General features: G+C 41.2%; 1 protein-coding gene across 4 annotated transcripts in view; it reads right to left on the minus strand.

The window, feature by feature from the left end:
• DISC1 (DISC1 scaffold protein) overlaps positions 1 to 17,877 on the minus strand; it is a 349,132-nt gene that overhangs the window by 51,088 nt on the left and 280,167 nt on the right. Inside the window, exon 11 of one of the 4 annotated variants that reach the window (XM_072823070.1) lies at positions 1,882 to 1,975. The exons of the other annotated variants lie outside the window; for them this stretch is intronic. Coding sequence (XP_072679171.1) covers positions 1,897 to 1,975 — 79 coding nt within the window. The 3' untranslated portion in view covers positions 1,882 to 1,896. Of the gene's footprint in view, positions 1 to 1,881; positions 1,976 to 17,877 lie in introns of those variants that run through there. 4 annotated transcript variants of the gene reach the window in all.

A 17,877-nucleotide genomic window follows, 5' to 3' on the forward strand; every position in this document is an offset into this window, starting at 1 on the left:
TCAGTAGAGGAAGCTGGAGAGACAAGGCTAGAGGAAGAGTTTCCTTTCTGGTTCCAGCATGCTCTCAGCCAGCTCCTGAAAAGTGGATGGCTTCTCTTGACCCTCCTCCCACTGTATGCACAGCTTCTCCAGCACCCAGGGCCTGAAGTGCACACAGGCTCCCTAGTTCCCCACTCCTGCAGTGCAGATGGTTTCTCCAGCATTTAGCTTCTGCAGAACTAGGTGCTGTCAGACACACAGCTCACCCAGCATCTGGCTCCTGCTGTGTGAGCAGCTTCTCTGGCACCCAGCCTCTGCACCCTGCACAGCTACTCCAGCCTCTGGATGTCAGAAGCTCCCAGAAGCCAAACACTTTGCCCCAAAACCCCCTCAAGCAGTTTTTTAGCAGACTGCTCTTGGTGAGACAACTCCCTATGAATAGTCTTGTTTGGCACTCTGGAAAGTGGATTCCAGAAATTTCCAGAGAGGACGTCCAGTGAGGTACCCAAGGGTGGCAACGTAGCAACTTCCTGCCTATTCTGCAGCTGTGGAAGCCCTATCTTAGCCCTGTGGGTGGTGGAAACTGCTGCTATCTGGTATTCCTATATTCCTTACTGGTGAATTCCTCATTATTCCAACCCTCTGTCATCATGTATAGTCCTTTGTATTATACGGTCTCTATTCAAATAACTGTTTGGACTCTGTCTCCTGATCAGACCTTGACTGAAGCACTCTCTGCCCTCACCTCTTTGCCCTTAGTAGGAACCCTCCAGGACTCTCATCCTTCTCTGTGTTCCTCACACACTCCAAGTTAATTCTTGTCTTAGGATATTTGTTTCTTTCTGCCTAGAAATGCCATCAAATCTTCTTATGGCTGATTCCTTGGACACCTCGTCTGAGGCACTCTCCCAAATTTCCAATCTGAAGTAGTCCCATCTAGTGCTTATGACCTCAATCACCTTTTAGCCCTGTTTTACTTCCTTCATAGCACATATACTACATGAATTATCTTATTCCTTCATCTGCCTCCCTCCCTAACTAAATGCAGGTTATCTGAGAACCTTTGCTCTCTGAGAGCAAAGACTGTGCCTGTATTGTTTACCACTGAAACTATGGAGAATCCTTGTCAAACGTGAAAGCCCTTGATAGATAGTTGTATACAGAAGACAAGAAGGAATAAAAAGAAATATAAGAAAAATATGGAAGGGAGAGAGGGAAGAGGGAATCCATCCTGTCATCCCCCCTTATTTTAATCTAGAACCCAATCCTAGTGCCCCCAATATAACAGTTACTTTAATGAAAGTAATCTCCCAATCACTGGTGCTCAAAATCTTGAACCCACCACTCTCTGTTATGTTCCATGCTCATCACAAAGACCCACAGAGTTTTCTCTAAATTTTGTCCTTATTTTTGTTCCCTTTTCCCCAATAGTTCCATCAGTCTCCACAGAAATCAGTTGTGTCTCCATGGAATCATGACTCTATTACCTTAATAGCCTCCTTACTAGCCTCTCTAATTTCATGTCCTTTCTCTTTTTTACTCCGCTCTCAATGGTACTGCCAACCAATTTTCCTAATACATTGCTTTTCCATCAAGCTCTTCCCCATTTCTTTACAAATTCTTCACCTATTTCATCAGCCTAAATGTATTTGTCTAACTTCTAAGGCCTTCTTCTACATTGGCTTCATGCTACCTAATAAGCTGCACTGTCCATTACCTGCAATCACCCATGAATGAGCCATGCCATCCTCATCCAAGGGCTTTCAGTCACAGGAGCTCTCTACTTCCCGATATTCTAGAAGGGAGCAGATCCCACAAAGTCTTCATTGGCAACCACAGTCTCACTGATCAGCTTCTTCTCTCAATTTCCATACTTCAGAAAACAGCTGGATTTCTTTTATAAACATATGTTGTTTATCAAAAAAAAAAAAAAAAAGTGTTCGCTCCATAGTTTTCTGTGGCTTCAGGTAGAGTTTTGAACAAGCAATGGGAGATGCTGTGATAAAAAAAAACAAACAACAACAAAAAAAAAACTACCAGCCTCCTAGATGAGGATAAATATGAGCTCTAGGGCCTGGAGGACCTGCCTTGTGGTAATATAAGTTCCTGTTCCACCAGAATGCTCTAACATTATCATCTGACTCAAATCATAGTCTGAGTCATTATTCATATATTAAATCCATTGTAACACATTTTGCATGTATCTTGTATGGAAATTTTACTTTAGAAAAAAAGTGAAAAATGTGAATTTTTCACAAAGCTGTTTGTTTTTTAAAAGGGCCTCCTCCTGTCTATCTTCATCCCTTGTTCTTTCCATATTTTCCTTCTCTTGAAATTAAGAAAAAAAAAAAGGCTTTCTTTATAATTAAGCAGACTGTAGTATGTACACTCACTGGAACATTAATTACTACTAAAATTATGGCTATAAACATCATAGAGTAACATAAGAAAAGTATTTTTTGACAAACCATCTGGTTGAAAAAAGCAGTATTTCCAAAATCAGTACATACAATTAATTATAATTATTGTCAGTCCTGAGAGATCTTAGAGTGGTATAATGAGAGTATGAGGAGTAAAATGGAAATATCACCACAGACTAGGTCACAGAGTTCTGCAAAATCTAACTCTAAATCTAAATCTAAATCTAAATCTAAAGTGGATTCTGGCTCCCAGTTCTTTAGGATGTGATTTGATGGGCTTACAATGAGAAGGTGATATGATGGGTTCTGTTTCCTATGCCTAGGAAGTTGTACATTCAAAAGGCATATTGCCAGGTGCAGAACAGTGTCTGCAGTACTTCACCTTTCATCTACGTAGGGACCATGAATATATATGGCTTCATTATTAAAAAGCAGTGGAAAGATAAGCTCTAATTGAATGAAAATGGTTTCCTGTAGAGGGAAGTAATGGAACAAGTTGGAGAAAGAGATGACAGCCATACTTCTCTGAATGTACCTTGCTTGCACAGATATCTGACTTTGAACCATAAAGTTTGTGTTACATGTTTATAGAAACAGCAACCACTAAATAGAAGTCAAAATAAAACAAATGAGCACACTGTTCATTGAGCTAACTACATATTGAGTTGATGGATGAACTATACCAAGAGAAATTAAAGTGACTTTAAAACTATATTTTAACTTTGCATCCTTAAGAACAGAAAGAACTGCAAAGAAGTTTTAAGTTGCTTTTAGTTATTATATCATTAATACTACTATTAATATTATTATTATGAAACTACAGATATAAAATATGGATATACCAAATATACTATTATATATAAACATACTATATATATAAATACAATATATACACTGTACATATACCATATATCCCACTATATATATAGTCAAATATACTCTTCTATATATACATATGAATAGATAACTGACAGATAAAATAATTTTTTAAAAATTTTAGTGTATGAGAAAAGAAATACAAATATAAAATTAAAGAAGTTAAGGGAAGCCATATAATCCTAAATTTGGACTGGAAATAACAGTATGAATCTGTGATATAATTTCTTTATCCAAAAATATCCTAGCTGTGTCTACTGAAAAGTTTAAGAAATAACAACCAACCCAGTAGTCATGAGCACTCCCAGGGCCCAGACTGTGGTCTCTATTCAGGAGCCAATTTGAAAGGGCTCTCAGCCAAAGATGGGTCAATTTGAAAAAGAAAAATTTCTGCAAAGGCTTAAACATAGCAAATATTTTCAAAATCCATGACCTCATAGTAATACACACACACACACACACACACACACACACACACACACTTTTTATTCACTTTTGGAGTATGCTAGAAAACCAATTATTATTCTTAAAACTAAGTGGTGCATAAGGAGAAAAAGTCAAATATTCATCTTGTCTTTCATACATTGTTCTTCAGGACAATCAAATTGATGTTGAAACAAAATTTTTTTTTAACTTTGAGACACGTATTTACTTTCCCTCATCACCAGTCATGGGTCACTGTGAGTGAACTGGGTGGCTGCATATGCCTTGGAAGGAACAGGAAAACATTGCTGTTGAGTTCTGTGGCATCCTATGCAGAACTTCAGTCTTTGGTGATAGGGTTAGAGTTTCTGATTTCACAGCCCCACAAGCTTCCTTTAAAATGATCTAAGGAATTTCCTTCTTTTATAGGAGTATTCTAACAAGAAAAAATAATAAAGACAGTGATGGAATTAGAATATTACGGTTCTGAAACCCACTAGAGAAATAACAAATCCAGTCACTAATCACCAATGCAGATAAAAAGCTGATAAGGAACCAGATCCAAAGAGGGTAGGGCTCCAGACACCTGAACCCAACAATCAAGATCAATGCCACATGAGAGAGACAATGGATATTATTGGCTTCCTTATATGATTCGGGAGAAAGTTATAACACTATCAGTGAAAGTCTCTTGACAATAAAATCAAACCTCAATATAATCAAATCTCTAGATCAAACTATCAGTTTATGGGAAATACATAGAAAAAAAAAACCCATGACAATGACCACAAAGACACAATCAGACAAATTCTGTAGTACAGAAAACTTGATTTCTCCAACAATAATAAAAACTAAAGTAAAAGGAGAGAGAACCTGCAGATTAAAAAAAAACCTAAAACACATTTCTTTATTTGAATAGACGACCTGTTAAAATAAAATCATGAAAAAATTCAGGGAAATTGGAACACTGACTGGATATCTGATGATAACAAAAAAGTCTTGTCAATATTTTAAAGTATGATAAGGGTATCACAGTTACTTTTTAAGAGTCTTTTTCTTTCTGAAGATATGAACCGACATATTTACAGATTAAACAAAATGTCTGAGATTTGCTTCAAAATATTCCTTTTGGGGGTCCAGGGGGTATGATAGATGGAATAATAACTCCCCAAAGATCTTCATGTTTTAATATTCAGAACCTCTGAATGTTACTTTATATTGTAAAAGGGACTTTGCAGATGTGATTAAATTAAGAGCTTTTGGATAGGGACGTTATCCTGGATTATCTGGTGAGCCCAATGACATCACCACAATGGTCCTCATAAGTGAACCAGAAGGATCAGAATCAGAGAGGGTGGTATCATGACAGAAGCAGATTGGAGTGATGTGCTTTGAAGATGGATAAATGTGCCACAAGCTAAAGATACGGGTGGCCACTCGCAGCTGAAACAGATAATGAAACATTCTCCCCTTGGAGCCTCCAAAAGGAAAGAGCCCAGCCAACACTGCAATGTCAGCCCAGTGAAACCACTTATGCACTTCCAAATACTAGAACTAGAAGAAATAAATTTGTTTCAGTGAACTGTTTGTCATCATTTGTTTTAGCAGAAATAGGAAATTAACAGAGTAGGAGAGTTAGTGGGGGTATAGCTGAAATCACTTTGGCCACATGCTGAAAATTGTTGAATGTGTGTGATGTGTACATGGGGGCTCATCACCCTTATTCATTACATAATTTCTCTGGTTTTGTATATGTTTGAAATTTTTCTTAGTAATTAGGGTGTTTTTAAAGTCTTACTAAGGGAATTTAAACCAAAAATCTATTTTTGGAGATACTGCTTTCAAGTTGTGTATATATGGCTCATATGCAACTCTGGAATGTTGTGCCAACATTAGTCTCAGAGAGTCAGGGCTCTCAGGGAGGTTGAAACAAACAGACCATGATTCCCTAAGAGTAGTCCCATTGGGACATGGGCAGGGTGCTTTCTCTTCTTGAGCCTCAGCTGTCTTATATATTTGGGTTAATAACAGAGCTTCTGGGCAGCCCGGGTGGCTCAGTGGTTTAGCGCCTGCCTTCAGCCCGGGGTGTGATCCTGGAGACCCAGGATCGAGTCCCACGTCGGGCTCCCTGCATGGAGCCTGCTTCTTCCTCTGCCTGTGTCTCTGCTTCTCTCTCTGTGTGTCTCTCATGAATAAATAAATAAAATCTTTAAAAAAAAAATAACAGAGCTTCCATCTCATTGGGTTATTAGGAGGCTTAAGTAAAATAATCCATTTAAAGTATTTAGTGGGTTATCTGACACAGTATCTCATAATAAAGGTTAGTTCCATATTATCATGGCATGTCATTTCCAGCTTTCCAACAAACATTTGAAAAATGTCTCAATCTGTCTCTATCATCATTACTAGAGCCCTCTAAAATGTATTCGTGGCATAAGTATTTAGAACCTATTTGAATCATCCATAGTCCATTTTAAAAAGCTCTTGTCTTGGTCTGACTGTTCTGCTCTGATGATCTCCCAAGATAATGAGCAACCCAGAACCAGAGGTATCGCAGAAAGCCCAACAGGGAGGCTCTAAAGAAATTTCTACCCTGGGAAAATAACTGGTTGGCCTCTCAGGTTCCAAATGCTCTCTAATCCTTTCCCTCAGGATGAATGCCTCTGTTCCTGGTTTATCCTTCAACATGGAAGTAAGAATCAGAACTCTCATTATCCTATGTAAACTGAAGGGAGAGCTTCCTTTTCCTGTCCCCAAGTTATCTCTTCCGCTGAAGCAGCTGCAAGAAAGGTCAGACCGGCTCTTTGAGGAACAAATTTGTACTTGTCATTCTGTGCCTGGCTCCTTTTCAGAAGCTCTGCGTCTTCTGCTAACTGGTGGCTACAGGCTCTTCATGGGGCTTCAAGCCGGAGTCTAGGCTGATGCGCAGAGGTTATGAAATAAATGGCATTTTTTTTAAAAAACACTGTGATGTCTCTCAAGTCCACTGAAGCCCCTGGAGTCACACACAAGGAGATGGGGACTCACAAGTCCATTAAACACTTTGCATCAAAATAGTTAGCAAGTTTGCTCCTGGGAAGCAGTGGAGGGAAGGGGAAGAAGGGACGCCTGCAGCTTGGCCTCCTCTTCTGTCACAGGAGTCACAGCATTTGGGAGGGATGGCAGTGAGTCAAGGGGGGCTGTCTAGACACGTAATGAGTACACTGATGTGCAAAGTCTGCAATAGTTTTCAAATTGCTTAATGCGCTTTTGAATTTCTTGAAGAAAATGACAATGCAGATTGGTATTACTGGTTCATTTTATTACAATCCTAGATGGGTCTTAAAAGAGCCAACAACAACAACAACAACAACAACAACAACAACAAAATCCAAAAAACAAAAGAACACTGGTTGACAAAATGAGGTGTGGCTACACACATTTAAATCAGTGCTGCCCAGGATCCCTGGGTGGCTCAGCGGTTTAGCGCCTGCCTTCGGCCCAGGGAGTGATCCTGGAGTCCCGGGATCGAGTCCCACATCAGGCTGCCTGCATGGAGCCTGCTTCTCCCTCTGCCTGTGTCTCTGCCTCTCTCTCTCTCTGTCTCTCATGAATACATAAATAAAATCTTAAAAAAAAAAATCAGTGCTACCCTTCTTCTAGAACCTCCACATCTTCCTTGGCCTTCTTATAGGAGTTAAGAAGACAGAAGCAGCCCCCAGTTACTCCCTGAAAATCCACGTAGACATGAGGGGGCTGGTAAAGCAATGTCTGTTACCAGGTTTTCATTCAGCTCATTTTTTCACATTTTCTGAGGACCTCAATATAGGGGATGATATTTATTTTCCTGACTTAAGACGGATAAAATGGTCTAAGAAGAAAATGACCAATAATGCTGATTTTAAAGGTTGTCGATTTCATTTTACGTGGCTGTCGTGGCTGGAGTGTCCATTTCATTGTTGCTCAATCAAGCTCAAACTCTGAGGAGAGGCAGAGGCTAAACATGCAGGGGGAGAGGCTGGCTAGTGCCACTCTGAGACCACGGGAAGGCCGGCCGAGTGCACACACACAGCTTCCCATCCTGCCCTACAGCCCCCGAGACGTGCTTCTCTCCTGCTATCTTCCTCCAGGTGACTTGGCTTGGCTTGTGAGTCCTGAAGATGGCAGCGTGGGGGAGTGTGGGGGGGGGGTTCCTACAGCTGCAGGAAATACCATTTTGCAGACATAAACATCTACATCTGTAAGGGAGATAAAAAGCCACCACTAACTCCGAATCACCGAAACAGCCACAGCTTCAGAGAAAGAAAAATGTGAATTTGGGGTGGAAGTGAGGAGAGTCCTCCGTGTTGTACCTTGCCCGCCAATGAATAGCGGCTGGCTTTTCTAGCTTTTGACCTGTTGAGCCCTGAAAGTACTGAGTACTGTCTCGAGTGTCTCATTGTTATTATTACTAATACAGCTATTTTGTTAAACAGATGCTTAACTTCCAACCCACGTCTCACAGTCTCCGTTGGTAAGGAAATGCTGACTCTACTTCTTGGAGCATAAAGGAGGGCAGCCGTAGAATGGGAAAGATGCATGTGATTACATGTGATTAATACAGATCTGAATTCAAGACTTCAAGAGACAAGAGAAGCCAACTGAGGCTTTAGGGGGGTTGTTGATGGTAATTATAAATCACATCCCCAAGCTGCCCATTCTCATGTGTGGAAACCAGATCAGCAGTGTCTGTGATCCATGTCATGTAGTGGATTTGAAGGACACTGGAAAAGCCTACCCTGACTGACATCACTCCCAGACCACCCATCTCTGACCCAGGAATTCCTGCTTTTAGACCTTTGAATAAAGTGGTAGTTGTCTCCCAAATATTTATTTATTCCCTGAAAGAGTAAGACAGTGACTCGGTTATCCTCACAGTCTCCAGTTACAATTGGCCAGGATCCATCACATGAGGGGCATGGGGATATGTTGTCAAGGGGGCTGGAAAGGCTTATGAGGAAGAGACAGAGCCAAGCATCACAGGCCTCACACTGGAACTAGGGCCCATGTGCCCTCTAAGTGGCATATGGCCACTGCTCCCTGGAGACGCTTGTCTGCTTTTCCCGAATACTTATAGCCAGTCTATTCCTCTCGGGCTCAAGCGGTGCTGACACCTCAGCATTGACTATGACAGCAATTGGCTGCTACATCAGTCACCATTTTCTTTATCTGCCTTCCAAATCCTCATGTCATGAGATCCTGTGGCTGTTTTTAGGAGTCAAACTTGGACAGGGCCAACCTACTGGCCAATTTGCTCTCACGAGACCATCCCTCAGGGTGTGAATCTCTCTGTGGATATTGTCCCACTAAATCTTAAATAAGAGTCCTTCCTCCTGGATAGACTAAAGTAGCCTGAGACGAAGCCAAGATCCTATGATCACAGCTACTCTAGAAGGGTCTAAATGCTGACAACCTGGAAAACAAAGATGGGACCAAATTCATTCTGAAGCTAGACGGTTACACTTGACTAAACCCTTCTAGTGCAAAGCATTGAGACACTTAAGAGAATCAGATAAAGCCTCCTCCAGGTGAGACCCTGCCCCATAGGCCCGCAGGAGGGCAAGGCAACTTACAGAAACACATTCCCCCTTCATGCTCTAATAACCCACACGAATGAGCGCACTGGCACCAAAGCAATACTCAAGAACAATCTCCATCTGTAACTACAAGAGTGGACAAATGCCATTACCAAAACAAAAGTAAACTCCACTGAATGGCAATAGATCAGGAACATTCTAGAGACAGAGTGTCAATTAAAAGAGACAGGCTTGAGTTCACATACAGAATAGGGAGACGTAGTGCCGTGACCCATCTGCACCAGGGAAACGCATCTAACTAACCAGGGCGTTCGCTTATTTTCCCATTTATAGAATAATAGAGGAAATAACTCAGTCAAATTGCTTTGTGTAACTGTCACAAGTCATCATCTTGGTGATTCTCTTCTCCTCCTTAGGCCACTAAATAATTTTCACGATTTCTTTAGGGGATTTTTTTTTTCTTTTTTTAAGAAGCACAACCAAAAGACCCTGTTTTGGTGATGAATGGGAGCTAAAGAATTATCTTTTGCGGCTTAGCACACAATACCGTCACATAAAATTCTCCTAGCTCAAGAAATGTCATCTTTACATCAGCAGCAACAGAGGGAAAAACCTGCTTTCCGCCTGAAGCAGTTGTGATAAGGGATTTAGAGCCCATCCTGGTGTGTGTGAGCTTCCAGATATAATGAGATGCAAGCAGCACAAAAAGTGTCTGCTGCTCTCCGCTTTCTAGCTAACACTCGCACAGCTGTTGCATGACTCAGGCTGGCTGGGAGGTGGCAGGGTGGGGAGGGAAAAGGAGCAAAATGAGTCACAGAAACGTCGTGTGTAATATTTTGTCTAACCTACATTTGCCAAGGCTGCTGCAGGGCTGGCATCTCACTTTATTGAGATAAGGACACTGAGCAGAGTCTTAAAACTGCACACTGGAAGTGAGCGTCAGAAAAAATCCCATGAGGAGTTTTGCTTGTATTAATCATGCAGCTGAAGCTAACAGGTTCATACCATGTTAGCAAATTAAACTATCATACAATCTTGACAACGCTTCTCTGAATCCTTAAAAGTCTTCTCATTTTAATTAATGACAAATTGGTTATCTACCTACTGGGGTTTCCATTGATACAGCAATTAATTTTCTTTAAGATTTCTCAACTCCCTGCCAAAAGGCATCAAAAACACTCAAGCTATAATGGTTTCTCTTGAGTTTGCAAAAATCCCCTTAGCTTGGACATTCCCTATTGATTAATTAGAATTGCCTTTTTCGAAATGTGACAGGCACCTTGAAATGCACACACTCTGAAGCACACTGGCTATCTGGGGTGCCAACAGGCACATAGGCTCATAGAGCATAGTGGACATCACCTCTCTGTGGTCTCCCCTAGTAATCACAACTGGTGTCTCTCAGCCACCTAAACGAAACAGAGTAAAGAAACAGTAATCACTGGGCATCTGGCCAAGCCTTGAGCCTCCTTGAAAACTGGTTGATTTCTTAATTGATCTCAGTGGACAGAGTGATCGTATCACAGGTTGAAAGCAGAGAAACTTCGGGTTGAGCTGCACAAACCACAGTAGAATCTGCTGGCAGGGCCTTCTGTTTGAAATTACAATCAATCTCCTATCTATTCCCTATCCTATCCATCAAAATCACAGTCATCTTTTTTTGTTTGTTTTCTCAAGCTACTTTTAGAAATGGCACCAAGTCCAATTAAGCCTTGATGCATCAGGGACAAAGATAGTGATGACAGGTGGCTATGACCTCCTCACAGGTATTCTGACCTTTTAGTCCTGACCTGGCAATTAAAAGTCTGTCTTCTCCATGTGCCACGTCACTCTGCTCCCCAGATGCTTCCTGCCACACTCTGCACTGAGCACTCCCCACTCTTTGGAGCTCCTCACTAGACAGGCTCAGAGGGCTTCCATTCATGCTTTCCCTTCTTCCCGTCTGCCACCCCCTTCTCTAGCGCAACATGTTTGCTTACTCAAAGGGAAATGTCAGAGGGAGAGAAGCAAGTATATTGGAGTTACTTTCCTCAAAAAATGCTGTCCCTGAGGTAACTGTAGCCTGAGCTCCACAGAGCATCAAGTTGAGGTACCTTGTAGCTCCATGAATCACAGAAGAGATGGTAAATTCTTCCCAGCTTTGGAGCCTGGGAGCTCAGGCCTTTCTCAAAAATAGTGAAAGGGAATAAAGGGAAAAGGAGAAAAAATGAGTGGGAAATATCAGAAAGGGAGACAGAACACGAGAGACTCCTAAATCTGGGAAACAAACAAGAGTGGTGGAAAGGGAGGTGGGCGGGGGGTGGGGGTGACTGGGTGACGGGCACTGAGGGGGGCACTTGATGGGATGAGCACTGGGTGCTATATGTTGGCAAATTGAACTCCAATAAAAAAAATAAAAATAAAAAAATAAAATAAATAAAAAACTCCGCAACTGGCCAGACTGGTTCTAAAGACAGAAGTTTGCTCCAGGATCCTAGCCATTTGGTCGCACAAACCATGGGAGGCTCTAAACCTTTGTCACAGCCATTAACAAGAACTCAATTACCTCATTTCTTTCCCTCCTCACCCTCCACAGGAGGTGCTTACAGCTGGCTAAAGGGCAGACAGCAGAAAAAAAGCTGTGTTTCAGTAATATACAAGGGTTGTGAGACTCTTAGTAGAGGTTATTAGCTACAACCAAACATCTCTCTTCTCCCCATAATTTTACCAGGAGGATAGGGGCTCTCTTCTGGATTAATAAAATAATATTGTTTTCTGTTTGTCTTTTTGGTTTTTTTTTAGAGACAGAAAGAGAGCATGAGTTGTGAGGGTGGGAGGTTGAGCAGAGGGAGGTGCAGAGGGAGAGGGAGAGAGAGAATCCCAGGCAGTCTCCACACCCAGTGCAGAGCCCAACCCAGGGCTTGATCTCATGATCCTAAGCTGAAATCAAAAGCCAGTTGCTGAACTGACTGAGCCACCCAGGTACCCCTAAAATAAGGATTTTTTTTTATGGTTTTATAATTTTTTATAGTCCAGAGCTACTACTAAGGTAATAATAACTAGCATTGATTAAGCCTTTACTGTATATGAGAAACATTCTTTATCTTACTCTATTATTTGTCCATTTTAATAACAGGAAACTGGATCTTGAAGAGACTTATTGACTTAGTGGCAGCCCACAGCCCAAAAGTAGCTGCACTCAAACTTAGATGATGTGACTGCAGAGCCTGCACTACATTGTGATCTAATAATCACACTACTGGGTATTTACCCAAAGAAACAAAACACTGATTCAAAGGGACACATGCACCTCTATGTTTATACCAGCATTATCTACAGTAGCTGAGATATGGAAGCAGCCTGAGTGCCCATTGATTGATGAATGGATAAAGAAGATGTGGTGGCTATTACTCAGCCATCAAAAAGATGGCAATCTTGTCATGGATGGCCATGCAATCTTGCCAAATAAGTCAAAAAAAAAGTGAAATACGTCAGTCACAGGAACACAAATACCATATGATTTCACTCATATGTGGAATTTAAGAAACAAAACAAGCAAGCAAAGGGAAAAAATAAGAAAGAGAGAGAAACAAATCAAGAAACAGACTCAACTATAGAGAACAAATGGATGGTTCCCAGAGGGGAAGTGGGTGGGGGGATGGGTGAGATAGGTGATGGGGATTAAGGAGAGCACTTGGCATGATGAGCACCAGATACTGTATGGAAATGTTGAATCACTATATTGTACACCCGAAACTAGTATTGTGCTGTATGTTAACTATACTGGAATTAAAATAAAATTTTTAAAAAATTGAAATGTCTCAGGTTCTCTATATAATCATCAAGAGAGAAAATGTTTGAGGATTGTTTTTATGGTCTCCAAGGAAGGGAGACCCTTTATATTAATTCCTGCTTCTGGGCACTGCTGGTCAGTGTACCTAGAAGGGAAGAATGGGTTCTGGCCCCACTTTGTGGACTGGGTATAGAGGCCAGATGGGATTTGGGTGGTGATAGCACTTCTAGCCCTGAAGTTAAAACACCTAATCAGAGGACTTGGGTTTCTAGAGCAGAAGCTCTGCTTTCTCTTTCTGGAGAACTTCTGACTCCCCCAAAACATAAATACTGTTAGCCTACTGTTGCCTGAAAGCCTTTCTGATACAAAAGCAGTCAATAAATACATATTTTGTGTGTTATGTATATTTTATACCACATTCTTACAATATGGTCAGCATCTCCTGTTTTTTTTTTTTTTTTCCAGGAGTGATTGGTAACAGCTACATGAACAGGTACTTTTGCATTGGTTATGAATGTGTTCATGAGGACTTTCCAATATATTCTCCAAAAACTGCCTTTAAAGGGTGCCTGTTTGGCTCGGTCCATTAAGCATACAGCTCTGAATCTCAGCTCAGGTCTTGATCTCAGGGTTGTGAGTTCAAGCCCATGTTGGGCTCCACACTGGGCATGGACATACTTTAAAATATATGGTGGGGGGAAGAGGGAGAGAGAGATAGAGAGAGAGAGAATACGTCATTAAGGAAATCATAAGGAAGAGAAAATACATATATAGTAGTCTACTGGATTTATTTAAAAAAAAAATCTGCATGTAAGTGGACCCAAACAGTTCAAACTCATGTTGTTCAAGGGCCAGATGTATAGATGTGTAGGATCAATTTGTCTGGTTTTGAAAGGGAAATGTGGGCTTGCTACAAATGTATCAATCGATGGACGAAGTCATAAGTATTTCCTGTGTGAGAGGACAGGCTCTGAGCTGGCCATTGAGGCAAGAAGGCAGGACACAGACAGTTAAAAGGGAAACTCATGTCCCAAGGCAGTGTGATCAAAGAGCAGGCACGAGGTAGCCGGAAGAGAGGAGCCAGAAGAGGGAGAAATCAGCGTGGGCCACATCTGCTCCAATGGAATCGGAAAGGACGGACAGGGTTCAACTCCGTAAAGAGCCTGCTCCTCAGGCAGGGATAAAAAGTCTCCTGCTAATGAGAGAGAGAGAGAGAGACAGAGCTGATACAAACAGCCCCCAGCGAGGAATGCAAGTGGATGCAGGAGGGTCACACCAAATCAGGGAGGGGAAAGAAAGAAGCCGAGACTCTCCGTATTTCTGACGGCAGAGGCCACGCAAAAAGGGGTCAAGGCCACGCAGAAGCAGTGAGAAAGGCGCTGAGCTCGCCGTGAAGTGAGGTCTGGGGAGAGAGGTAACACGTTTGACGTGTGTCCATTAAGAAAGAGAGGAGGAAGGCATATGTCAGCAACGGAACAAGAAAGTATGAAAAAACAAATGGAGGTGTCCACGTGGGTCTGCTTTCCTTTTCTTTGTACAAGAGGGGGGAAGGGGTTCCCATGGCAGCCAGTTGCTTATCTCCTGGCTGCCATTTCTTACATTCATTTCCCTCAACAGCTTTTGAAATCAGTTCAGTATGGGTTGAAAATGGATTGTTCCAGGTGTACAGGAACTTCAAAATTACCTTGCATAATTTGGCATAAAGGGCATTATACATGAGACCTCAAAGAATTCCATTCATTGTTCGGGGTGAGCAGCCCCCATGCCTGCCATGAACGCTAGCATTGCCAGGTCAGGTTTGCAATACGCTCCTAGGATAAGCAGACTCTTCGGCTTTCAGCTATTATGCTGCTAAGGGCCAGACACCTGAATAAGGCTCATGAATTCTCGCCTCGAGTCCCCAGTAGCTGCCCCAATCACATTTCAGATTCCCATGCCTCCGCACGTTCTAACCCTGCTTCTTCACTCTCCATGCCTTGCTTCTTTCATCGTCTTTCTGAAGCCCGAGTGTCTCTCAGCATTAACTCCCTTTTTCCTTTGTGGATGGATGGGGTGGGTGTATGCTAAATGCAGTATCTGGTTCAGTATTAGAAGAATAAATAAAGGAATACTATCTTTGGCACTATCTCTGCTACTTTTTATTATATGTCAACTCATCAGTAATGCAATCACCAGCATGCGCTATAGTATTTGTTTCAAAACTTGTATAATGTAGCACTGCATACATATAAAACATTTCAAGAACAAGACCACTTTTCAGAGACAAATTTTTTTTTTTCCAAAGACAAAATTTAAATGGGTAAACTGAAGACGTAAAATAGAACTCTAAAAGGTTCTTCCCACACCCAGGGGGACTCGTGTGTGAAACAAGTGCCCCAGAGAGCATATCTTCAGCTGTGATTCCCATCCTCGCTGGATTGTGAGCAGTCAGTCATGACACTTGCTCTTGGGTGTGACTGATGGGCTCCGGGAGCATTAGGTGAGGGAATAGACCTTGGTCTCTGAGGCACTGTCCCTTACCTTCCAGAGGGCATGCCTTTTGAGTGCAGGGACGCTGCTTGGTCTCCTGCACTGTGCTGCCTTACACAGAAGGTCAATACAATTTCGCCAGATGCCTACCCAAACTCTAGTCATCTGACTCTCAGTTTCTACTGACTTCCGATGTGAAAGCAAAGCCATCCACACAGGCAAGCTGAGAGGTAGTAGGAGATCCAGGTAGGAAGCTACCAGGACCTTTCCCTCTCTGCTCATCTCTGCTGGTTACCTCTGGGTGTTCATTAGCAGAGTGAGTTCACCCAGCCACCACTTCCCATCAAGCTGTTTGTATTGAAATTTCGAAATAATTAGAAACTAATCATTATTTTAAAAAAAGAAGAAGAAGAAGAAGCAAATCACCTTTTGAAAAATATGTTAGTCTCTAAATTTCAAAGTAAATTTCAGATGAAACTGATGTATGTTAGATAATCCTTTCTTTTTTTTAATAATCCTTTCTATAGCTAAGAAGGGCCTCTAAGAAATATCTAACAATTTCTACATTCGAAAAAAAATTTTAATGATTTTTCTGTTTTCTGATTACAAAAGCATGATACATACTCCAAAGGGGAAATAAAACCACTTAAACACAGAAGAGCACAAGGAAACAAAGTAATCTATAATCCAGTGAGCTGTACTTAACAAAGTTTTCATATTCAACTTCAGAAAAAAAAAGGTAGCAATAGAACTGCAAGAAGCTAGAAGAGACAGTTTCCCATTAGTCATGCATACAAGAGATTCCACAAGGTTAAATGGAACCACTACTCCTTAGCCATAGGGTAGAGGGTTTGATGCATGCTACCGAGGGACATGAGTTAGCCATTGAACAATAATGAATTTCTCCTGCACCGTGCTTAGAGATATAAGATATAACATATGGCCAATAAAATATGTAACCTGTCGATAGAACTTTTGAATATTTCTGTTGAGTCTTTGGGAAAGATAGCTACTAGGGAATATATAATAAGGGAGACAATGGAAATTAAAGCAAGGTTTTACCATAAAGGAAAATCAGCCAGACCAAAATATCACATACCTCTTAACCTCTAGAGACAATAAATCTGAGAGAGTAATAATAAGTGGGGAAAGCTCTTTTAAGAGTAGATTTGTTGTTGTTCTATTGTATTCTATACCATTAATATTGGATGGCAAGACAAATGGATTTCTGGGGCATTATATCTTCTTAGGATGCCTTAACTTTTTGAATATAACAGTTGAAAATAGAGTATCAAGATACAGTTGCTATCTAGCCATTTTCATTCTTGCAGTAAATATAATTTTACTGACTGTTGACCACATGCCAAACAGCACACTAGCCACTTGGAATACAAAGCAACTAAGGCATAGAACCCATTCTCTAGGATCTCATAGTCTAATAGAATCAGATAGAAACCATTTCAACAAATTGCTGTAAGTGACCCCCACTGTGGTACCAAGAAGGAAGCAGAAGGCCATAAAGGCTTTATTGATAAGGCATATTATGCTGAGCCCTGAGGATGAATGTGCACGCAGAGGCTAGGGAGTGAGGGCTCCCAGGTCAGAGGCAGTAGCAGCGGGGACAGAGAGGAAGGCAGTAGGGCCTGGGTCCATGGCATGGCCATGTGATGCCCATGACAGCCACCCTCCTGCCTCTCCAGCTAAGAGAAAGGAAGGAGGAACATCCCTGAAACAAGGGAGCAAGGAAAAATCCCCAAGTAGTATCTCTCCTTTGCGGAAGGGGAAACAGGAACACACATGTATCTAACTTATAACTCTGATTTTTTTTTATCTGTTCATTTTCTTCTGGAGAACAAGGCGTGTTGATGTATCTCTGCCTTTTGCTGACACAGAGAAATGGTAAGCCATGTTCTCCTTGTGCCTAAGCCACTCCCTGTTGGTGAGGTTAGATATTAAAGGAGAGAGGGTGACCTCCTTCTGATCCATAGACTTCTGGTCCATGCACTATTGCTAAAAGACAGTTTTCAAAATAAATAGAATAACTATGAATGTCTATTTTTCTATTGTAATTTTGTGTGTTTATATGTGTGTATGTGTACATATATGTGTATATTTATATATATGTCTATATTTATTCTCATGTATATTATATGAAATGAGTTTACGGGTATAATTTACAAATACATGATTTTACTATTTATCTATTGTCAATTACACTTGACTGAATAGGTATCCTGAGTATGTAAGATAACATAAGATTTAAGTGCATCGAATATTTTGCAACTTTAACGTAGTTGGATAGAAAATAAAACCATGATCAAAAAACAAGTTTTTGGGGAAAAAAAACTTTGTGAATTTTTATAAGCATTCAAATTCAGAAGGG

The sequence above is a fragment of the Canis lupus genome, chromosome 4 (assembly GCF_048164855.1).
Source record: "Canis lupus baileyi chromosome 4, mCanLup2.hap1, whole genome shotgun sequence".
Classification (NCBI taxonomy): domain Eukaryota; kingdom Metazoa; phylum Chordata; class Mammalia; order Carnivora; family Canidae; genus Canis; species Canis lupus.